General features: G+C 43.1%; 1 protein-coding gene across 4 annotated transcripts in view; it reads right to left on the bottom strand.

The window, feature by feature from the left end:
* The window catches only part of LRCH1 (leucine rich repeats and calponin homology domain containing 1), a 238537-nt gene extending 213974 nt beyond the window's left edge, over positions 1-24563 (bottom strand). Inside the window, exon 1 of one of the 4 annotated variants that reach the window (XM_075591142.1) lies at positions 23991-24563. In XM_075591142.1, coding sequence (XP_075447257.1) covers positions 23991-24246 — 256 coding nt within the window. In that variant the 5' untranslated portion in view covers positions 24247-24563. The remainder of the gene's footprint in view (positions 1-23990) is intronic. The other 3 variants (XM_075591145.1, XM_075591144.1, XM_075591146.1) reach the window with 3 other exon arrangements.
* Between the last annotated feature and the right edge of the window lie 465 nt (positions 24564-25028).

Here is a 25028-nt window from a genome sequence, read left to right as displayed (position 1 = left end):
CAGGCTATTGGGATGCTTGATTTGTGAGGCGAGTTTTAAGGTTAGTCAGTATTAAATCAGAAGGTTGACACCATTTACAGGGGAAGAGATGGCAGGTAGGCGTGGGTGAGATCAGGTGTGTATGTCTGCGTTCAGGCTTATGGTAGATCCCCAGCAGCAGGAAGGAGTAGATAGAGGGTGTGAATAGAGGATTTGTGTGGGTGTTTTTTATTGAGGTGTAAACAAGTTGTTGGAAGAGAGGTGTATAAATAATGGTGCAGTGGGGTGTGTGGACATTGGAGAGAACAGAGGCGTTCACAAAGGAGTGAGGAAACAGTAAACAGAAAAAGCTATAGGGACGGCATAGTGAGATGCAGGAGGAGAGACTTCCCAGTTATTGGTGATAGGAAGAGTATAAATAATCACAGCATTAAGAAAGTCCTCACCGTTGCAAAGTTTTTGTTGTTGTTGTTGTGCAGAGTCCAGATCTTCCTCTAATCTTAACCTCCAATTTCAACTCCAAAATTAACTCTACAGACACTTTAAATGTGACACTTAAGATGTTACACAGCCATATGGCTCACAACCAAGATAGACTGTCTATAATACTCTGATCACATGCATTTGACTAACAATTAAGGGAGGGGTTTGCCTAGTCAACTCACAGAAACATACCAAATAGTTGTTAATTAGATTTTAAGTTCTGTTGCAAATAATTGTATCTTTTTACCCCCTCACACCACCCACCCCGGTTCCTGAAATACATACTGATGAAGTTACCAGTGTCTCTGTCGGTTCCAAATGAAAAAAATGGTGGTTTAAATCTAGCACATCACGCAGACCAATAGGAAGCCACAACGTCATCCATGCCGGTTTGCCACTGGCCCGCGTGACATGCAGGATTGAAATACCAGGATGTACTGGAGGTGCCTTATCAGTACGTATGTTGGGATCCTGGTGTTCCCCCATAGCTACAAATAGCGTCTGGTTCCCATGCTGTAAAACAAGAAGGGGGTGTGGTAGGGGGTACTGCTGATCCCCAGGGTCCCACAGAGCTGCCAAAATAAATAATTAAAAAGAAATATGACCGTGGCATCATAAATAAAAAGCCAAGGCGTCATCTCACTGACTGACCGCGTCAGCCGTTATGTCTCCATGGTGAAAATAGTTAAACCCCCAAATATCTCCACCCCATGGGGTCAGAGAACACGTAGCATGGACTTCTACTTTAAAGTGTAAGAAAATCATTGCAAGTTTGCCACTAAATGGAAGACAGTTTGTAGTGATAAAAATCGCAAGTTCTCGTCGTATGCAATTATGATTATACAATATATGCAAGAGAAAACTCTACAATTTTTTTAATCTCATGTACATATAGTTTGTGACAACAGTGATTGGTCTTTGTTCCTCTTTCCCACAAGATTTCTGTTCCAGTCTCACACTTTTTTGAATGCCATGGAAATACTTTGTTTTACCAGATTCTTTTTTTCATGCCAACTTTGAATATCGCACAAATTTCAAAGACCAAACAAACGCTAAATAACACTTTTCACCCATTTGGACGTGCTATGTACCTGGATAGCACTATACGCAGTAAATAAAGACCCACATACATACTGTACATACATTTGGCAGCTTCAATTAAAAAACATTGCTTTGTCCAGAGATCTAATTTCTTAAGTTTCGCTATAAATTGCTTGCATATTCTATCAGAGAAGTAACAGTGTTACAGCCAACATGCTAATTACGTGAGACTGGAGGAGAATGCTAAACATTTCTAAAGAGCTTACATCGGTGGTTTTTAACTAGTTTTCCAAAAGGGCCAGTTCAGAAAAAAAAATTAAGAGAAGGGCAAAATGAATATCACAATGTAATCTTAAATATGTTCAAAGACTTAAAAAAAAAAAAAGCTGTGTGTGCTGTGCACGCGCATAGTAAGTGAAACTTCTTTGACTTTTGTTACAGAAATTGTATTTGTGTTGGTGATGTTTTAATTAAAAATCAAAATACAATTTCATTGTCAAAACGCAAATAAATTTGACTTAGAATGCACGTGCTCGGCACACATCCCCTGTATTAGTGCAAATAGCTAAGTGTGAATTCCTCATGTGTGCGTGTGACTGACTGACAGAGTGTGCGTGACTGAGAGTGTGCGTGACTGAGAGTGTGCGTGACAGAGTGCGCGCGTGGCTGAGAGTGCGCGCGTGATTGAGAGCGCGCGCGTGACTGAGAGCGAGCGCGTCACAGAGCGCGCGCGTGACTGAGAGCGCGCGCGCGTGACTGAGAGCGCGCGCGCGTGACTGAGAGCGCGCGCGTGACTGAGAGCGCGCGCGTGACTGAGAGCGCGCGCGTGACTGTGTGTGCGCGTGTCTGTGTGTGACAGTGTGTGTCTGAGTGCTTGTGTGTGTGACAGTGTGTGTCTGAGTGCTCGTGTGTGTGACACAGGAGGAGAGTACGAGTATATATGAATGACGGATGTCAACGCTGGGCCCCTCCTCCACCTTGATCGGGTGCTCGGTGTAGCAGGAAGAGCCCTCCCTGTAGTCCTCCTGTGAAGTTGTCCTGGGATGACTTGGGCCCCCCCCTCTTCCCCAGGCTGGGGCGACTCCTCGTCTTCCTGCTCGGCCCCCCTCAGCTCCTAGGTCTCCTCCGCCTGCTCACCTCCCCTGCACGGGGGTCCAGGGGGAGAAGCAGGATCCCGGGACTCGGGTCGGGCAGGATCCCTGCACGTCCGCCTCCCCCCAGATATCCAGCAGGGCGCGGGTCTCCATGTCCGACAGACATCCCGCCGGGCAGGGGGTCGGTGACCGGCCCGGAGATGAGCTAGCAGCAGGAGGCAGGCATGTGGCGTCCGTGAGCGTCACCATGACTACCGCATGCGCGGCATGTCAGCGGGCGCGGGGAATAGCGCATGCGCGGCATGGCAGTGCACGTTTGGGGGGAATGGCGCCGCTGCCTGCCGCTTCTGCGCATGTGTGGCGTCCGTCAGTGGCGCCATCACAACTGCGCATGCGCGGCATGGCAGCTGGGACCGGCGGCCGTTAGGAGCGGCGCAGCGGGTGGCCGTGTGAGGAGAGCGGCGCCCTTTAGTCAGCGGGACACAGGGAAGCGGAGGTAGGGAAGAGGGAGGAGAGAGGCTGAGCAGCGGCTCCTCCTCCTCTCTCAGCCGGAGTGCTTGCGGGGCTTCCGCCATCTTATTACACCCGCAGCACCGGAAGCTCTGCAGCAGCTATCTTGCTATACCCATGGCAGTGGCCGTGTGGGGGGTAACAGCGGCCGTTAGGAGCGGCGCCGGCGGCTATCGCCGCCGCCGCATGTCACAGCAGGTGTGTGGGCGGCATGTCACAGCGGGTGTGTGTGGGGGAGCAGCGGCTGTTAGGAGCGGCGCCGGCGGCTATCGCCGCCGCATGTCACAGTAGATGTGGGGGGGGGGGGGGGGGGGAAGCCGTGACGTCACTTCCGTTTCACATTTGTCCCCCATCACTCCCGTTTTACCCCATCAGAATAGGTGCCACTAAAGAAGTTTCACTTCAATAACTATTCTTTTAATATTTTGCAAGTATTCATAACATTTGTACCATATATATTTACATTACATTTGCTTAACAGTGAGGTTCAGTGTGAAAAATTACACTTATCCGTCTAAACAACGGCAAAGAACTTATTAGGAGAAGACAGTCCAAGTCCGCTCCAAGGCCCTTAGTGGGTCACAATTGGTAGAGCCCTGGTTTACATTTTCAACACAAATCCTCTAGTCACCTCCTCTCTCTATCTTCTCCTTCCTGCTGCTGGGGAAATCTCTCCTAATCCTGGACCCAGACATATATACACCTGCTCTAACCCACGCCTCTCTGCAACCTCTTCCCCTTCTAAGGGGGTTAGCCTATCTGATTTAATACTGGCTAACCTTTAAAACTCGCCTCACAAATCAAGCATCCCAAACAGCCTGCACTCATGGCTACTGTACCACACCCACAGTCACGCCTACCAACCATTGTGGCCAAGCACTGCCATCAACTGCACTTATTCCCTCACCTGCTATCTCTAAGTCTCCCATCATACCACTAAGGCTGAGTCCATAGAGACTGCAGCCGTGCGGAGGCGTCGGAGGCTGAGGGAAAGCGGGTGCTTTCCCTGGCCTTACTACGCGCGCCGTCCGGGGGCGTGTCTATGGGCGGGCCAGTGACGTCACGGAGCTGGTTCGCCCTCATTGGGCGAACCGCTCACGTGACCGGCCCTCCGCTCCCCTTAGCGCTGAAACTTAAATGTTTCTGTCTGCTACGCCTCCGCACGCCTGCGGAAGCGTGCGCGAGCCCCTGCTAAAGCCGCTCTCATTGCGCTGCAGGGGCTCACTGCCAAGCGTGAGCGCGGGTCAGCGGCTAAGCGCTGACCATGCCCGCGGCCTTAGGTTGTAAACTCTTCTGATCAGGGATTTCCTTTCCAATTGTCTGATTTTGCTGCACTTATTGTATTATTATAATTCCCTATACTGTATTCTTTGTGAAGTGCTGAGTACACTTTTTGCGCTATATAAATAAAGACATACATACATACATTCAAATACAGAATGATTTGCAGATTTGGGGGAAGCATCTCTTGGTGTCAAAGTACACTCTTTTGTTGCACTTGCGTCAGCAAGCAATTTGGGTAGTAGTTACATAGAGAGATGGATAATATCAGGTGTTTACGTGACACATATTGCAATATGACAAGTCCAATACTGAATATTTGGCCATCATTCTTCCATTTTTCTATGTTAATAACATCTGTCTGAACTGATGTAATAGACCTGCATCATATACTAAGTAACACATTTCTTACTACAGCAAAGCCGAGGTTGCGCATGTGCAGAAGAGGGAAATGCAGGTCTGCGCATGCACATATGCAGAAAATCGCCGGTTCCGCTTTTCAGCGATTTTCACTTTGCGGCGGGCCTTTACAACGGAACCACCGCATGCCTGGGGCCCTCCTGTATCAACACAGGACCCAACAGTTACATGTGAAGACTTTGATTTGCTATTTTTCACAATATAGCTCTAGAACGTTTTACATTCCTGTCTGTGTTTTTATCCACCCAATTTAAAGTAATATTCCAATGTGCTAAACTTACAAGAAACCTCTCTCTAAAAGCCAATGAGTTGCTGGGCCTTCTGCCAACTGATGGGTTACTCAGTACATTCATTGTAAAATAACTTTTCTGCTAATCAAATAATAAAAAATTATCATGTTTTTTTAAAAACTACTAATCAAACCCTAATCAAATTATATTACACTCCCTCAACCTGTAAAATGCACTCGTATAAAAAGAGATGGTATATTAAATCACGTGTATAAATGCACCATGGGGCATATGCTTTTGGATACATATTTCTGGTATCTTCCAGCAAAGAATAAAGCTAAAGCAGGCAGCTTGAATGCCTGAAAAACAAGACAAATAATAGCAGAACTGTAACTATCTGTCTTGGCTCATGAGGTACATGGCCAACTCTTCCTATTCCAATAACTGGATCTTATTATGTTAGGACATGCTTAGCCAAGAAAAAGAAAAGCAGAGGTTGAAGAACAGGGAAAACAACACTTCAATGTAAAAGATGTCAGAAGTAACAGGAATAGGGAAAGTGTTCCCTTCAAGATATTTAGATGCATTACAGGCCATTGTTTGCCAACTTATAGAGATGGCAAACAATGTTTGATGCTGTAAAGATGCAGCCCTATGTAGGACAACGATGAAAGAATGGCAGGGAGAGATTTAGAATATTAAAACAAGGTCATTAATGTCTTTCTATAAAAAAAAAAAGCAGTCACTCTTTGTTTCTTTTAATCCAAAACACGGAGTCACATTTATACACAGCACCTGCATGTCAAATGCTCAACCAGAAGACAAACCAAGCAAGTGACAAGACTGTGACGTGGGCAGCAGTATCCTCCACAATCTTTTGGTTACTATGTTCACAAGCATTTGCATTCTACACTTTCAAAAAACAATTAAAAAAATAAGTGTACTCTTACGATGTTTATAAAGGCAGCAATCCAACCGCTTTTAACCTATTAAACATATCACTGTTACTAGTTCAATTTGGCATTGGGCTGAAATAGTACCAAAACTCAGTGATAATCTCACTGCCTCAAAAGCGGTTTAACGTCATGGGCATATGCTCATTTTTTAAGCAGTGATCGGCCTGGCTGCTCCAACGGATCAGCTAGGCCAAACGGAACCGAAATTAAGCTCCCTCCATTTCCTGTACCCCGAGACCCTGATCAAGTGATCACTCCGGGAGGACTTTGGCATCAAATACCCCTCCCCCCCCAACAACAAAAAATAGTATTACTTAAACCAGGGGGACCCCCGAAGCTGCTTCATAAAAAAAAAAAATTATATGGGTGTGAGATCACCAACAAAACGCCAAGGCTTCATCTCCCTGACTGACCTCGGCAAGTATTACAGTATGTCTTCCTTGCAATAGGTTGAGGGAATTATTTTCAGGACAAACATAGAAAAACTTGACATGGTCAGCAAAACCAGATCATCGCCCAAATAAATAGGGAGACTTGGCTAGTATGGCTACACCGTTCCATTTTTTGTTTCTGCATTGTTTGGGGTGAACAGCATTGAACAAAGCAAAACTATTAATCTGTCTGTAATTAGTGTCATTTAAAAATAAATAAATAACCCCAAACTTTACATCCCAAGAATAAATGAAGTCCACTAAAGCAACACCACCCATGTATAATGACATGTTTATAACAGATGCAAGGCTTTGGTTTATTATCTCTGCACTATGTTAACTAAATAATTTTATGAGAATCAACCTATACACTGAGGAGCCTAAGATGAGGGATAGACATCATTAAATTATCATCAATAATTATGCACAGGCACACAAGATGTGAAATGCTAGTAAAATCAGTGGATGAAGTTAAGAAGTTTATTTTAAAAAATGCCACCGGAAATGTGCCAGTAATCCGCTTTTTACATATACACCCTGTGGCAGGACGGCCTGTAGCCGAGGTCAGGGAACAGTCCACATGTATAGTTTCAGGATAAATAAAAACGTTCAGTGGCTTTATTTCTCCACAGTAACATAACATGCGGGTACACTGTCCCTTTAACAAAATAAATCCTGCTCCACTTTGGGAGAAAAACTGACTAATAACACAGCAGACCTATCTAGCAGGCTGGCTAAACCAGAACCAAACCATAAGGGTACTTTAAGCAGTCAGTAAACAAATGAATAATCCTTACTTTAGTTGAAGTAGTCTTTGGTGAAATCCCTCTGGCTAAGGGCTCACGCAGCAGTCTCTCTCTCTCTCTCTCTCTCTCTCTCTCTCTCTCTCTCGCTCTCTCTCTCGCTCTCTCTCTCCTCTTGCTGGCTCTCAGGTGTCAGCTAAAGAGTTCTGATTTCCTAACTTCCACCTGAGTTAACCCTTATGAGTGCTGGATGAAGCACTCAGACATATGTCTCCCAGGCGTAACTGATAGGAGTTGACTTCACTCTGTCACACACCCATATTAATTTTAATTGGTTACCTGCCCCTGCCATCCTCTCGTATACCACATCTGGTGGTACTCTGTGTTACACTCCCTCTCTGCCCCATTACCCCGATTTCATCTCAGAGCTTTAAGCTGCTATGGCTCAGTACATATATTTGGTTAGAATGGAAGCATGTGAAAGGTGTTCCGTGTGGTTTAATGTCAATGGCCAGTTTCAGCTGTCTAACTGTAAAGGTGCTTTCTACCTCTTTATGTTATTCATGTATGTAATGAAGGAATATATTTTCTTACACACGAGGAGGCAGATCCACAAAGCTCCATTAAATCAGGGCAAATAATGTGACGTTACCTAAATAGGTATTTTCCCTGAATTTAACGGAGATCCGCAAAGCTAATTTTGCGCATAAACAACATCCGTTACGGCCCTCATTAACATAAGGCTACCATTGGGATAAACTCACTCCTCCCCCTCACGGTGGTATCTGCCTGTCTCGCGTTCTCCATATTCCAAGGAAGAAGGCAGGTACATATTTCAATGCAATATATACCTGGCAAATAAAAAAATAAAATAATGAATGAACCCCTCCAAAGCCATAGTGGCCATACATTATACCTAAATTCATGGTCACGAGCAACATAGCTCGCGCCGAAACAAACACTAGGATGCCAATGCATATGTGAATAGTGCGCGCTAGCGCGTGCACATGCGCTACAGGGAGAGCGGCACTTCGCAATACAAACAAGTTAGTTTTTGAAGCGCGACGCCGAGAGGAGGAAGTGCGGAAGCTAGCGCGTTCGACTATGGACGCATTTAAGCTAGCCATGGTGTTAATACATAGGTCTTGGCTACATTTTTTGGCCTAGTCCAGGGTACTCACTTTAGCACCATGCACAAGACCAAAACATTTTCTGCGACCCGGAATTAGGTGCTCAAAGCACCTAACGTCAGGTGTATCCATGACATAAAATAACATAGAGTTAAGGCCTGCGTTAACTGTAGCGGCCTGCTGTGGATTTGCGTTGATGTTTTCCACTTCATTAACACTAATGGCCGTTAAAGTTAACGCCAGGCCGTCTTCGCAGCAAGACAGGACTTAACGCATGGTTAGTGAGCTTTGAAGATCCTCGTTAGCACTGAACGAGACGTTAACTTAAGTTAATAACGGAGTTGCCCCAAAGAGAGATATCCGCAAAGGCATTTTTGCTGTTAAACCGATGCCTTTTTTAACATGTCAAGGCAGTTTGCCCCTAATGAAGTCATTGTATGTTTTCTCAGCAGCATTCAAAGCAGGAGACAAGGGACAAATTCTGTACCTGGCCTGTTATTTGATTCCCTTTCACACCAGGCAGAGCAGGGCGAGCGGGGCAACTGCCCCAGGCGCTGCCTGGTAGGGGGCACAGAATGGGCACAGAGATCCAGCTATAGAAGACAGGCCCGCCGACAAGGGGGACAGTGTGGACACCTGTCCCGGGCCCGGCGGCGGTGAGGGGCTCTGCCCGGCGGTCCGATCCCAGAAGTCAGGCCCGGCCGGAAGACGGATCCGACTTCCGGTATTGACCACTTGGTTGGGCCCCCCTCCGGCACCAGAATGTACACCCCCTTGCATTTTCACAGGAAGTCAGAGGGGGAAAGTGAGAACTGGCATGAGAGGGAGTGCTATAACAGGCCTTCTTCAGGCCTTCACTCAGGCCTGAAGAAGGTACCTGGGTGATCCCAACAACTTGCATTATATTAAAACACGAGTTAGTCACTAAAAGTTTCTCTTTCAACTTGTGTTCTTTTTGTATTACAGGGGCCTTTTTTTGTCTGTTGAAAGCAATAGGGTTCTTTCCTTGAACAAATCTGGAGCAGTTTTACTGCACTGGATATTTCCAAGATTTTTAGCCAGGGGATTTTTTTGGATGAATATTCCACAGTGTGTGGTCAATTCTTGAGAGTTCTTGGGATAACAAACATTATTGTTTATAACTTTATAACTTTATATAAACGAAGTGCACCAGCCATCCCTCACAAACACCACAGTAATGAAATATTCAGTGACTTTTATTGTCACTTCTAACAATATACACATATCTTTGGCTGGCTGGAGCATCTCCCCTGACACATTTTGACATGTTCCCCCAAAATGAGAATGCAAATTGTGGTGCACAAAAGGGCTTTGTAAGTGCCAGATAAAATAAAGTCTTTCATAATATTAGCGTTCACAATGTTTCACATGTTAGAAGGTGAAATCCTACTTACCACATTACTATATTTTGTTTATTTTTGATCCTGATGATATATTTTATTTTGCATTCAGCCAATCATTATCCAGAAAGGACGAAAATACAAAAAACTTAGTAGCCTGGACGGATTTTAAGGAGCCCGAGTTTGGATCCTGTCGTCTATGTGTGTCAGTGTGTGTGACAGACATCCTGAGTATGAAGAGTACCGGCGGTATGAGGAAGATTGCCTCCAGCGACTGCGACAGCAAGCAACGCGTGGTGGGCGAGGAGAAAATGCAGAGGTTTCGAGCAAAGAAAGTGAGCTCGGTACTGCTCATGCCTCAAACCCAACCAAAACAAAGGGGGGGAAAAAAAAGAGTGAAAAGAAGTTCGCAACTGACAGCGGAAGTTATAGAAACTGTTAATGATGAGCCTGCGACATCAGGAAATTGTAATTCCGAAGGGAGCTGAGATTTTCTGCAGCCTATACGGACTGGTGGAATTCTCCTGGGAATGGCGGAATATCCAGTGATGACGGCGTGGATTAAAAAGGAGACGGCAAAGGAAAAAGATGAGAGAAAAAAGGTGATGATTCCTTGAGCCAGGTTAAAGATGCATTGCGAGGTGCCAAGCATGACTATGATCTCCTCCACGAACAGCTTGTTAAGGAGCAAGAAGCTAAGACTGAGCTACAGAGGGGTCTGCCCGCAGCGATCACCAAGTGTGTAAAGCTCACAATTAGGGGCGGTATATGTAAACGTCCTGGTTTATAATGCAGATAGCCACTCTCCGGTTCTCTTCCTTGTTGGACTCCCTCCATAGAGCTGACACTTACAATGTCCAGCAAAATTCCTCCCACTGCTAGAAACCATAATGTGGTAAGGAAATGGTGGTACTCACACTCCAATGCCGTACATTCTATGTCGGCGTGCCTCACGCTGTGTGTAGATGCAGGAAAGAAAGAAAACGGAGCACAGCAGCAAAAAGATGAGAGGGCTACAATATCGAAACGGAATAAAATCAATTTAATGAAAAAGTGACAACATGGCACAGGTGGGGTAAGTGAACTCTAAATCGTTTCACACTTCTTTCAGCGCTTCGGAGAGTATGTGAATCTATTGCGAGTGGTGATTTATGTAGCATTTCCCCCAAACCGGGAATGATGTTTTAAAAACAACAATATAACTTACTATGGAGCAAAAAAATATTTTGTGAATGCAAGCAAATCAATATATACAGGTAGTCCTCGCTATCCAACGTTTCACTTTACAACGAATGGCATATCCAACGCTTTACAATGCAACCCTATGTGCCGTTTTTCAACGCCGGAATGCTTTATCCGACGCCTGAATGATTTATCCAACGCTCACCGCCATTGATTAAAATGGGACTCGCTTTGCAACGGTTTCACTATCCAACGCTGCTTCCAGAACGGATTCCGTTGGATAACCGAGGACTGCCTGTATAACTACAGTATTCATTCTCTGAATGACCGTTCTAAGTCAGTCTCCAAAGCTAACTATAGAAGGTCCATGGCACATATTCTAACTCGTTATAGATATATAAACAACAAAGAATAGTACAATTTCAACACCATGGATCTGTATACTACCCTGTAGAGATTCTAATTATGCATTAATACATATACTGTACTGTGTATTGCTAATGGTATGCTAAAACGTATGATCATTTATTGATACAATGATACTACAATAAAATTAAGAACTAAAGACAAATTTTGAGAGAAAAGGACTCTCGAAAACAAAGTCTATGATAAATCCAGTAATCAAAAAATAAATTTACAAAGATGTAATAAAAATATATCACAACTTAATAATAGTGTATATAAATAAAAACAAACCAGTCAAATGATATAGCATTCCTAAAAAGCCAATACCAGACATAGAGACAGCAAACATATATACATCACTGTATGCACCAATTAGAGAAATACATTATGCGCATGTCAAGAAGAAGAATGAATGATAAACCACGACATAACATGACTATAATGCAAGGACTAGACAAGAAAATGCTGGAGCCCCCAATCTGTATTCATACCCCTTGGTACAAGTGGCTCGAGGGTATAAATCCAATACATCTCTCTACGATTGAGAACTGCTTCTCTATTGCCCCATAGTAAGAAAGGATTTTTTTTATATACAGATCAGTGTATGTTGATACATTCTATATTATTATTATTATTATTATTATTATTGCCTTTTTCATAAAGTAACATTTATGATACATCTAGTCCCCCACCCGGATGGTGTCACTGTTCACAGCTGATAGATTTTTCTCCTTCGGCTTTAGTTTTACTCATTCAATTTTCACACGGCACCTGGCGTCACGTCATTCCCGGTTTGGGGAAAAGACTACATAAATCGCCATTCCCAATAGATTCACATACTCTCCGACGAAGCGCTGAGAGAAGCGTGAAACGCGTTAGAGTTCACTTACCCCATCTGTGCCATGTTGTCACTTTTTCATTACATTGATTTTATTTCGTTTCGATATTGTAGCCCTCTCATCTTTTTGCTGCTGTGCTCTGTTTTTTCTCTCACCGGATTTCCAACACTTAAAACTAGTTTGGATCATTTATTTTTAGCTGTGTAACTTTGTACTCACTGAAGCATTCTTCCCTTATTTAGACAGGAGTTCACAATTAGCTCCTTACAAAGTGACTCCCAATGTACTTAATATTTAGCTGCTCAAATGCAGAGGTAGTATTTCCTATAAAAACTGAAAAGCAATTGTCATGTTCTGCGTTATACAACAAGCCAGAAAATGACAGCGACAATTTGTTGCAAACTGGTGTTTGTGCCTTAAAGCAGGGGGGTGCAAAGAGGGGGTGCAAGATTTTCCAGGGGGCGCGGCGGTTGCAGAAGCCCCATACTATTCCCCAAGGCATTTCAATTAAATGACGAGGGATCGCGTGAGGCCTCTGCGACTGCACTTACCTTGTCCTCTGCGACGCATCGCCATGCCAAGGTAAGGAGGGGGGCGCGAGCAGGGGGGGGGGGCGCAGACTGAAAAATGTGCGCTCCCCTGCCTTAAAGTATCCTTTATTATAGCATGTTGGTCTTGGAGAAGTATAGAAGAGATCTGCTGAATGTTTGATACCGTGTAGGAGACAAAAACGCGAGTTCATAATAGATGAAATTATAGTTTACTAGCACTTGTGTCCGCGGGATATGAATAGGATGAATGGACTCAAGTTTGTAGAATCCCATAGTGATTAGGTACCTGTTTTAAATTGTACGTTTTTAAGTAACCTATAAAACATCTGAAAAGAGCAATGGATGATGGGAGAGCGGAAACTTAGGGGCTGATTCTATATGCGCTGAAGCTGACTGACTATTTTCGGCCAAAATTTCACCAATGACTTCAATGGGGAATTTGCCCAAAAGCTGCCCGATCTGCCACTTTGTCACATGTAGACTCAGCCCCTTGTGGGATTATTCAAAATGCAACAATGCAGCTAATCACTGAAAACACCCATCTACCAGTAAATCAATGGGAGTTTTCAGCCTACCACACTGCAATCTGCCACTTCACAACATATCGAATATTCCCGCAAAACAGAAACTAAAACTATTCTGAGAACATTTTGGGATCACAAAAAAAAAAATTCTGGAAAGTACTTGTAAAGAGTTTTACAGTTTCCCATCAATGTATAACATTGTAGTGTAGCAGAAAGATTGTAGGTTAGAGAGCGTGACGGACATTTCTGAATTATATATAATATACCGTATTTGCCTGATTTATAGAGCAACCCTGAATATAAGGCAATCCCCTAATTTCAGTTGTAGCTAGAAAGAAAAACGTCATACATACATACATACATACATACTGTGGCAGGACGGCCTCGCGGCAGGGTCAGTAAGACGCTAGACACGGTGGGAAATGTTCAACTATAGTGGTTTATTAGCCACATCCAAAATAAAGTACGGGTGCACTGTCCCTTTAAGAAACTACTTTCTTGAAAATTAAAGCCTAGTCCCGTTAGGGACACTAACTCACTTCTTGAGCCCTTACTAACAGGACAGCCAGCTAATCTGGTCATGCCCAAAACATGCTACACAAAGGATAACGATACGTATAAGAATAAAGTCTTATCTGTTTTGCCGCTCCAGTAGCAACAGGAACACGGTTCCGGGGAGCAGGCTGTGTCCAGCCTCGCACGATCTTGATCTTTATCCTGGGTTGGGGTCCCAGCAGCCTAGCTCCTCGCAGGACTGGGGGACCAGAGCAACAGCAACGGCTTCCTAGCCGGGAGAGTTCTCTCCACCTTCCTGTGGAAAAACAAGCTCTTCGCAGCAATCTGTATCTGTAACTTTATCCTGGGTTGGGGTCCCAGCTGGTCCCAGCAGCCTAGCTCCTCGCAGGACTGGGGGACCAGAGCAACAGCAACGGCTTCCCATCCGGGAGAGTTCTCTCCACCTTCCTGTGGAGAAACAAGCTCACCTTGTGTGAGCAACTTCCTGCTTTTTAAAGCACTTGTTTCACTGATTGTTCAGCCCCTGTTTAATCAGGCTGCAGGTGTGCTTCTTTCTGTCTGAGGAGATTAACACTCTGTGAACTGGCTGCAGCGTCTCTCCATTCACTATTCCAGCCTACTGAGTTAGTGGCTCTGTCACAATACATACATACATACACATACACACACCCTGTGTCTGTATCTCTCTGGGTCTCTGAGTCTCTGTTTCTACTGTATGTCTATCTCTCTGTGTGTCTCTCAGTTTCAGCTTCCGGGCCCAAACATGGCAGCTTCAGGCTCCCATGGTGGAGCTTCCTCCATTTTACCCTTCTTCCTCATAGATCCGACTGCTGATTGGCTCACAAAGTGGGCGGGCATGTACTTTTCAATTTAACTTTATTTAAAAAATAAAAGGTGTCTTATAAATCGGGCAAAACCAGTAGATTAAGCTTTCAAAACCTTGCAGGTTTCTTCTTAAGGCCGAGCTTATAGCGCCGGCGACGTCATTTGTCGCCGCTAGCAAAAGTTGTAATTCGCTTTCCGGCGATGTCGCGGGTGACCAGGTCATTGATTGGTTCAGAGGCTGTCACATGTGGCGACAGCCTCTGAAAAATAAAATTTGACCTGCTTAAAAAATTCACGCCGCCAGCTTCGCTCCCGTCGTGACAATGAATTTGTTTTTGAGCGACGTCGCATCTCCGGCACTATAAGCGCAGCCTAAGGCCGTGCTTATAGTGCCGGTGACGGTGCCCAAAAACAAATGAATTGCCGCCGCGGGTGCGCTTATAGTGCGCGCGACGACGACAAAAACTGGTAGCCGGCAAAATTTGATTTTTCAATGGCTGTCATGTCACGTGACGGCCCTTGAACCAATCAAATTGCCGGAAACACGTGACACCGCCGCCCCGGCGAAATATAACTTTCACCGGTGGTGACGGCGACAGGTGACGTCACCCGTCGCGTCGCCATCGACGGCACTATGGGCACGGCCTAAGGTACACTATACACTGGAAAAAATGACAGTATCCTTGATAAAGTCCTGAGAGGTTTCGGAAGATCTTCCTCAATGAAGAACTACCATGTTTTGATCCCCTACAAAGTATCATAAACCTACATCATATCTACACGTATTATAACCAATAGGTTTACTTCCTCAGTACATTTCTTACCATGCCCTCTCAATTTTCAGAAAAATTACAACGAGCTAATAAATAAACACCTTCTGTTCCTAGTCCTCTTAATTAAAATACCGAGACAGACATTCAGTTACAAAATTACTTGTGCCTATTTAGCATATAAGCATTTTTTTTGCGTTTTCCTCCTTTGGTTCAAAAACTCTGTTACGACGAGTCCCATTATACACCCACAACAATGTTATTAAAGAATTTTCAGCCCTTTTCTTGGAAGGAGATCAAGAGCTGTTAGATTTCACAGCTCAACACCCCTGTCCTCCACTGACTATGGAGTGATTTATGAACATACCACACAAAAACATATTCTGCCAATGCACAGGATTATTTGTTCAAACATAAAACAGTTCAGAAATTATGGCCACGGACCACAAAGTGATGCATTAGACACTATAATCTGTACTAGGATGTTGGCTACTAAGAACCTAAATGCTCAGTCTCAAATCTGGATGTGCTGTGATGCATACAGTAGAAGAATCGAACTTTAGTAAACTAAAAAGGAAAACAGACGTGGGTAAGTACTGGAAATAGCATTTCATCATAGAAAATTATAAATTCACAGAGTACTTAAACTGTTCATAATGTCAAAAATGGTAACATGCAGCTTATCAGATAATGAATATATTTTACAGCCCCAAATGCATGATAAAAAATACTCTATTCGTATGATCCATTTCCTCCTCTATTTTTGAATATATCTAATGTAGCCTACATAATCTGATCATGTCACTGTGTTGAAACATTGTAGGAGCTTCATGCGTTAGACCTCACCATAGCTCTTTGCTCTCTAGTAATGTCATGAATCCTGTAATCATGTCACATTTCCTATAGATTGGTTTTCATGTATGTTAGATATGCATAATTAATATGAGAAATTACCGTTATTAAAATAGTGGGATCATTGAGCTATATCTACTATACAGACATCACAGGGGACATTATCAATAGCAATATTGTCTGACGTCCCAAAAATATTTTACCTCTTCTGTCATGAACGCCACAACCCATGTGCACGACTGTGGATGTGAAAGGGGCAAAAACATCCAGCTATCCAGCTGACTCTCTTACCTCCCAGCAGAGCACTAAAAATGAGAATAACTCCCCCAAAACCAAATCAGGGCTCGCTCAATGGCAGTGCCATCAGTGCAGCCGCACCTAGCCCCGCGCTTACAGAGGCCACACACTCTTTCCCTAATTGACGTGCAAGACCCTCTGTTAGTGGCTCTTGCCTTTTCTCCAGAACTGTAAGCTTCAACCTCCTGCTCCTCATTTCTGGCCTCTTCTCCTTGTGATGACGTGTCACCGCGAGAACGAGACGTCACAACAACGCAATGCAGTTTCAGGAGATGCAGAACAGGAGGAGATGCGGCAGAAGGTAAGAGGCCCAGCACTCTCCCCCGCCAAACTCCCAGCCGGCCCTAAATTCACACTACAGCTCTAAATGTGCTTCCACCACCAGAATAATTTAAGGTCACCCTCAGGAGTCCTTGGTCCTCTTGATACTAGAAAAATATGAAATAAACACAAAAATCCAATATAGCAAAATGTGTCCGAAAATGTAGTTAGTTAATCTCTTCAAAAAGGTACTAGGCTCCATTAGAGCCCAAAAACAGTACTTATAATATTTTAGATTTAATATACGAAAAAGGTACAGTGCTTGTTTACTGAAAAGGAATGTTACAAAAACATACAAATATATGCAGACGGTTTAATAAAATAATAAAACAAAATGCCTAATACGCAACCACCTACTAGACTCTTCAAGAGGTCATGAGATTGAAATATGAGAATCCCCGTGTTATTGGTATAACAGCCCTCTACGATGTATTCTGATTTTTGTACTATCAGGCCCTTGCTTTTAAAGACAATTTTTCCTTTGCAAAACACAGACAAATAAGCCCACAGTCTTTTGTGGATGTGACTTAAACTCATCAATCTTTCCTTGACCTTTTTAAGGCTGGAGGAGAGAGGATGATTTTAAACCCAAATGAATGTAAGAGTATAAAATACCCCATAACACTCTCCCTATAACGCCTAGAATAATGCTACCCTCATCATTGCATTTGTAAGATTTTGCCGAAGGTGTAGATAACATTTTTGCCAACACAACTTCTACTTTTGAAGGGGAAACAAATATCTGAGATATGTAACTCAAACACCCTGTCATATTTACTGTCAGTACCATCCTTTATTTCAGCTCCTAACAAATCTATATCTTTTATCCTTGTCAATTGCAACAGATTTGAATTATTTTACATCATGGGGCTCTTTAATAAGTAATATACTGACTCTCTTCTCACCTCTGTCTGCTAGCCAGAGGGGACCCAGGAATTTTTATGATGTCCGCTTTGAAGACACTATGGCCAGATCAGCTCAAATCTCTGGTACATCTGCACACTGTCACCAGTCACTTCACTTATAAACATATTCCTATTTAATTATTTTCTTGGTCACTTAAGGCAGATACCATGACAACATAGGATACAGGAGACGTAGAAAATGTGTATTTAAAAAAGTAAAGTTAACCCCTCGCTTGCTGTATTGTTAACACGACTAAATAGGTAATATCGCTGTCTCTAGTGTGACATCTTCATTCCTGCAAGCATCATACAAATATTTCTCTGGAACACGTTGCAGACCCCACTTCCACTGAGCTAAACGGCTCAATAATCAACACTGCAGAGTTTGGGGACAAAGGGCCAGATTTACCAGAAGGTGATAAAACCGTGAGCCTCCTCATAACGTAGCGCTATTTAGTACTTATAGCCCAGTGTGTTCATCAACTTTATTATCCGCCGGAAAGACAACAGCTAAATTCAGCACCAGTAACTAACAGTCAGGTTAGAAAGCAGTAAACCTATTTTTCAAATAACCTAATCAGTGCCACTGCTCCTATAAAAAAAAAAACCAACAACTCCTGAATGACAGTCATATTTACTGAGCTACACATACCGTTTTGACCTTCCTGCTCCAACTGAAATGTATGGACGTAGAATGAAAGAAAACCTTCTCCAATAGCTTAGTCTGACATTGAGAGATACTGTACTATTGGTTATAGTCCATAAAATTGCAAGCTTCCATACGAAAGGGACTACTCATTAGCCAAATTAATCTTATTATGAATATATCCTATTTTATCTGTTCCGCTTATTTCCTGCTAATTGTACTGTAAACTTGGTACCTTGCAAATGAATGTAAAAAAATAATCATATTATACTAGTCCCTCCAAAAAGGGACTAAACCCTCGGTAGACATAGAAAAAAAAATAGAGGCAAGAGTTGACGACATGTCAGCCCTTCTATTTTCCGAGAAGGAGGAAAGACCACCCAGTCCTGTCCCACTCCTTGCGAATCTGGGACCAAATCTGTAAAAACAAAAATATCTCCACCACCCTATAGCCAATGTCCCAATTATAGACAACCCATGATTTGTCTCAGCAGCTCCCCCCCATTCCTTCCCTAAATGGAGGAGCCTGGGTCTAACAAAACCAAGGACTTCCTGCAGAGCAACAGACTAAAGGACGTTCCACAAGCTCCAGACAGAACATAAAGTCCCTAACAAATTCTTATACCAATACTTACAAGTGAAACACTACATATCCTTGTTCTCAAACAAATCAGCTACATGTAGACCACTGACGACCTTTAAACACCTCTACTCAAGAGTCGAATACCATAACAAGGCACAATAGCTCTGTTTGACCAGATACAGATATCAAGGCCAAACGATTCACTTAACCAAAATGCCACCAACTGGGAAAGGGACATGGGTATATGTCTTGAAGGGGCGGAATGGGAAGATATATATACAAAAGGGTCGCCAGGTCTTCCACAAGCTCATCCATCAGAGAAATAAATATTAAGGTCCTCCACAGATGGCACTATACCCCAGCACGCCTTCATGTATTTTCCCATAACTTATCCCCTCTGTACTGGCGAAGCTGCGGGCATGTAGGCACGTTTAAACATATCTGGTGGTCATGTCCCAAAATTACTCCATACTGGAGGAAAGTTAAGAGGCTGATAACCAGGTTACGGGCATAACCCCTCTCTGGGACGTGGGCACATTTCTGATCAATAAACCGATAGACCACATAGATAGAAACTCAGACTCCTGGCTTAAACATATCCTTTCAGCAGCTAAAGCGGTGATAGCCAGCCACTGGAAACAAGAAAAACCACCTGCTATCAATATAGTAAAAAATAAGATGAACAATATAATGATTACGGAAAAACTCACCAGTCTACCAGAGGACAGACATACTAGTTTCATAAACATTTGGGAACCATGGAGGGCACATGCGAGTTGATGTGGCTACTTCTGGGACATCACTGCCAAGCAGAAACTGTGGGTATTTGAGGTGTTTTGTGCCCCCTAGGGCACCTCTCATAATATGTATCCATCCCTGGGAAAGATTGACTGTACCTTCAATGTAGTATCCCAGCACCGATCCTAACCCCTACTCCCACTGCCTGTTATTTTCTGTACCACCTCCCCGCCTCCACTATGTATAAAACCAATCAAATACAAGTTTAAACAAAAAAAAAATCATATTAATATTAAGCTCAGAAAGGAGAGCAAAGGGGACAAAGAGAACGTGTTTATTGGAAAAACATAAATGTTCTGGACGGAGAGACAAGAACATGGAAGGGAAGAAGTTCCAGGCAAGAATTAGCTCCTAGGGAAGGAGATCATCTATGCCACATCTGGCTAATATTATCAAAAAAGAGAAAGGAAACAAAAAAATACTATAGGAGGTTGAGAAGGTTATAGTACTTAGATTGTAAGCTCTTCGGGGCAGGGACTCCTTTTCCTAATTATTTATTTATTTATAAAAATGTTTTACCAGGAAGTAATACATTGAGAGTTACCTCTCGTTTTCAAGTATGTCCTGGACATAGTTAATATGACAAATAATACATGGTTACAAATACAGTTACTTTGTTACTTTTATGTCTAAAGCGCTTATTCCCATGATGTGTTATATTATGTCAGGTGTATCACTGCTGTGAAGCGCTATGTATACTGTATGGATGGCACTATATAAAGATATACTGTACATACATATAAGCAGTGTTCGACAAACCTATACATTTGTTCGCCCCGGGCGAGTGGATTTAACATCGTGGCGAGCTCCTATTGGCCCAAGCAGCATACGTTTGGTACTAGGTGGCGAGTAGATTTTTTTGTGTGGCGAGTAGATTTTTTGGTGATTTGTCAACCACTGCATATAAGTATTTGGAGCATAATGCAAACTTGTGAAAATACAGAATGCAAGGAATTTAGTGATAGTTACAGCCAAACTTTAAGAATTTCATATACTGTACCTAAGACTCCAAAATGCAATGCATGAAATGTTAAAATTATATATACAGTTTTCATCTTTTATAATGAACCTAGAGTAACTTAAATGTATATACACACATGTATATACACACATCTGGTAATGGACAGTGCAGAAAAATGATTCTAATGGTTCTTTAATAAATGCCATTCACAAAAACGTTCATGTTGTTGAGAATGGTAAATATCTGTAAGTAGATTGATAAAAATTATAGTTTCCAATACAATAACCAAAGGGAAGAATTTGCATTTATTGCTTATAACGTCAGTATACCAAAAAAAGTTTTTAAAAAATGCTAGATCCATGGAAATTCTCTCCTCCCCCACAGATCCAGCTTTCATTTACCATGTACATGGTCAAGTACAGTAAGATGCACACAGGCCAAAGCTTTCTAAGGCAATTGTTACTGAGGCACCAAAACAATGAGTGAATGTGAGGAGGAAGTTGACATGAGACATGAGGGAAAAGTCATTTGTAAACAATTCAATGAGGAAACAGGAGAAATGACACAATGGGGCTATTTTACAAAGGTAGAAACACTCCCATAAAAGCTAAAGTGACGTACTGATGCAATTTTAGCTTTGCCAGACTTATCTATAGCAAAATATAAATTATTGCCATCAGTAATGTTAACTTAACCCCATATATCTCCAGTTAATGCTTCTAATAACGCATAATCATGCTAAAAAGACACAAGTAAGGAGACTCGCATTTTGGAGCAGCTTGTACAATTGATAAGCTACTCTCTGGAATTATGGGGAATAGTAGGGTCAGGGCTATTTTTGTGGAGTAGCTGAGATCCTGCACCTTTTTTTAGGGATCAGCAGGAAACTTCATGCAAGGATTATGAAATTAAAAGGAATTGGGTGTTGGGGAGGGGTGGGGGGGTGGTATACTAACTGACCATGGTTAATGCGTCTCCAAATCCTTTTTATTTAAAGCTAATTTATTTATTGGAGTATGGATGTTAATTGATTGTGTTCCTTTCTTAATGTTCCTGTACATATTTCTCTACAAGAACTGCACTAATTAGGGTTTAATAACGATTCCCAGCAGCAAAACTTAGATTAAGAAAAGCACATGATTTAACAAAGAAAAAAATGCTATATATATTTTTTTATTTTATTTTTGTTTTGTCCTAGTAGTCCACCATGGAATAAATAAAGTAGTGCTAGACCGATTGTGAGAGATCAAAGTCAGGTTAAATAAAGGGGGAAATCTATGTGGACCCCATTGTTTTCTGCTAGATTAAGGGGATAATTCACATCCACCAAAGCGGCTGTTTGAGTGTTTTTGGACAAATATTGCCATTGAAGTCAATTGCTGCCCAAAACATCAGGGTCACTCACTTTGGCCGATATAGAATAAGCCCCTAAATCTGTGAAAACAAAATTAAGAGATCACATGTTGTTTCAAAATATATGCAGAGGTTTAATTAGCAAATGAAAAAATATACAGTATACTGATATTGGTAAACCCAAAAACCAATACACTTCAGTCACTGTGATCTATAAACCCATGTATGTTTATCTCGGTATACCCATCCAGCTGACAATACCCTCTTCTTCAAACATGTATTGTACTGTCACAAGGGAGGCCTGCAATACATTGCTCTGTATTACAGATTGCTCTGGCAGCATGTGGGTTTATGAAGTAGCTATGTTAACACCTTCAGTGTCTGAGGAACAAGTGATTAAACATGAGCACATGATTTGCCATTTATATTCTGCTCAGCAGAGAGTCTGCAGACTGTTTAGATTAAGGGGCCTATGCAGAGAGCAGCGAATTTTCGAAATTCGCCATTTTTTGGAGATAATCGCGCAGAAAACAGCAGAAAATGGAGATTTCCGAAAATCGCGCCAATTTTTCATTTCTATTTGTAAAACTCGCCTCGCGGCTGGCGAGAACCGCAATCTCGCCAGTTTAAAATATATCCGTATGCAGAGAGGCGCGAACGGCATCTAGCGGCTGTTCGCGCCAATAAAATGGCGCGATTGTCTCCGTTTTGCCTCGCCAAAAAAAACTGGCGCTCGCGGCCATTGCAAAGGGAAAAAAAAAGGCGCGAATTTGTTTTTACATGTTTCCGAAGCGCGCATCTCGCCAATTTAAACTCGCCAGACGCATCCATGTTAAACATAGCAGAATTCGCACTTTTCTGCATATGGAGATTAAAACTCTCCAAAAAAGCTCCTTTTTATGAAATTCGCCATTTTTACAATTCGCTGCTCTCTGCATGAGGCCCTAAGACTGCAGAGATTTGTCACTGCACAACTTGCAGAACAGGCTGTTCTCAAGGACTAGTTACAGCATGCTGCTAACTTATACCACTAATCATTAGCTAGCCTCACCCACCCTGCTTCAGCGCTCTTTCATCTCAGAGAGATCACATTACACATGCAAATATGGAGAAACAATGTCACTGCTTATTACATGCAAATAAAAAGTCACTGTCATCTCTTCCAAAAAGGTGAACACAAGTACTTTTCGCAACCTCAGACAATTCATTTTGCTTAGGCAGAGTCCATGGTGACTTCAGCCGTGCGGAGGCGCGCTGAGCCTGAGGGAAAGTGGGTGCTTTCCCTGACCTTAGTTCGCGCTCCGTCCGGGGGGGTGTCGGGGGGGCGGGCCAGTGATGTCACGGAGCTGGTTCGCCCTCATTGGGCGAACTGCTCACATAACCGGCCCTGCGCTCCCGTGAACGCTCAAACTAGAAATTTGGTAAGACCTACGCTTCCGCACGCGTGCGCGAGCCCCTGCTAAAACCGCACTCATTGCGGCTACAGGGGCTCACTGACAAGCGTCAGCGCGCCTCCGCACGACCCTGGACTCAGCCTTAGAAGCAACAAGCACACACATTCAAATGTATCTATATTATGGGCACTGCAGACTCAGTCACCCTAAATATATAGTTTGCTAAAACAAATCTTGCACAAACTAGCAAAAATACATAATATATATATATTAAACTGCAGAAGCCGTGTTAGTCCAGTTGAGATGCAAAATAAATGAGTACTAGTATCACCATCACCCAATACTAAAGTTATATATATATGTGTGTGTACACACACAAAGATACACATTATTGCAAATTCTAGAGGATAACATGGTAAGTAGATGATGACAGCTGAGCAGATGCATCACAAATTCCATGCACAATCATATTGCTCCTTGACACCAACTTTCACTCTCTTGCTCAAGAGCCCTCCCGTGCTGCATCCCTGCACTGCAATGAGATCCCCTCCCCAGCACTGGAGGGGTTAATCCACCGCAGCAGCAGCAGCACAGCATCGCCTTGCTTACCTGCTTGCACAGTGTCGGACAGATCGTGGCTGACACAAGTCCTGGCTGGGAATTCCTTCAGCTTCCTGGCACTGAGATTTAAGACTCCGGAGTTTGCAGCCTCCTCCAGAACTCTCTCCAAGCCGCGGTTCACGGGCAGGTTCAAGCTGAAGTTAGTCACATTGCTGCTAGTGCTGTGGTGCTGGTATTGGGTTTGGATCAGAGCATTAGCTGGGAGGGCAGAGAAAAGCTGAGACTCGCTTCCCAGCGTCGCCATCTTCCCATCTGCTTGTGAGTGTGGTGTCTAGATGTACAGTACAGTATGGAGCAGCAGAGTTTAGGCAGCTGCAGAACCAGCAGCAGCAGGCTCTTTCCTGTAGGTTTCCTGCCTTTGGGAGTCTGAAGGCAAAGGGCGCATGTCCTCCCCCTGCTGTGTATCCTGGCATGCAGAGTGCAGAAAGGTACCACGAATTCTCCCTTCCCAGCCTGTTTCCTGCCAGTGAAAAACTTCACATGCCTGCAAGCAAGTCCTTCAAAAAGTGACATGTAAGCCAATCCCTGATTGGTCTCATTAGACAGCTTGTGACCGGCCATGAAACACTATTGTCTGATTAGTCATAGCCAGAGGAAATTTCCTGCCTACTTTTTTTTTTTTTTTTCTCCCTCTGGAGATTAAGGTGGAACTGATTTCTAGCTGCCCAGCATCCATCCTTTGTGTTGGATTTTCATTGATGGAGCATTATTTAGATGGCACTTTTGCTTACAGTGTATTTCAAATAAAAAATGGACATTGAGATGGTAAAGTAACTGCTGCAACAGATGTGTTTTTGTTTTTTTAACTGATGTTTCTCTAACTGTTGTAGTTCTAAAGTTAGATTATATTGCAATGTGTCTCAAAGGAGATCTGATGTTTAGTGCTCCTGGTAACATGTCACAAAGCCACAAGTATGGCACTATGTCAGTGACAAGGCTGTAACACCCAGACATGCAACTCAGCTGATTTCCTGGGAGTCTTACTCATTCAGAGTCAGTGGGCTTTATTTACTAAGTGGTGTTAAA

This window comes from Ascaphus truei, chromosome 3 (assembly GCF_040206685.1).
Source record: "Ascaphus truei isolate aAscTru1 chromosome 3, aAscTru1.hap1, whole genome shotgun sequence".
In the NCBI taxonomy this organism is placed as follows: Eukaryota; Metazoa; Chordata; class Amphibia; order Anura; family Ascaphidae; genus Ascaphus; species Ascaphus truei.
This window is presented reverse-complemented; position numbering and strand designations above follow the sequence as displayed.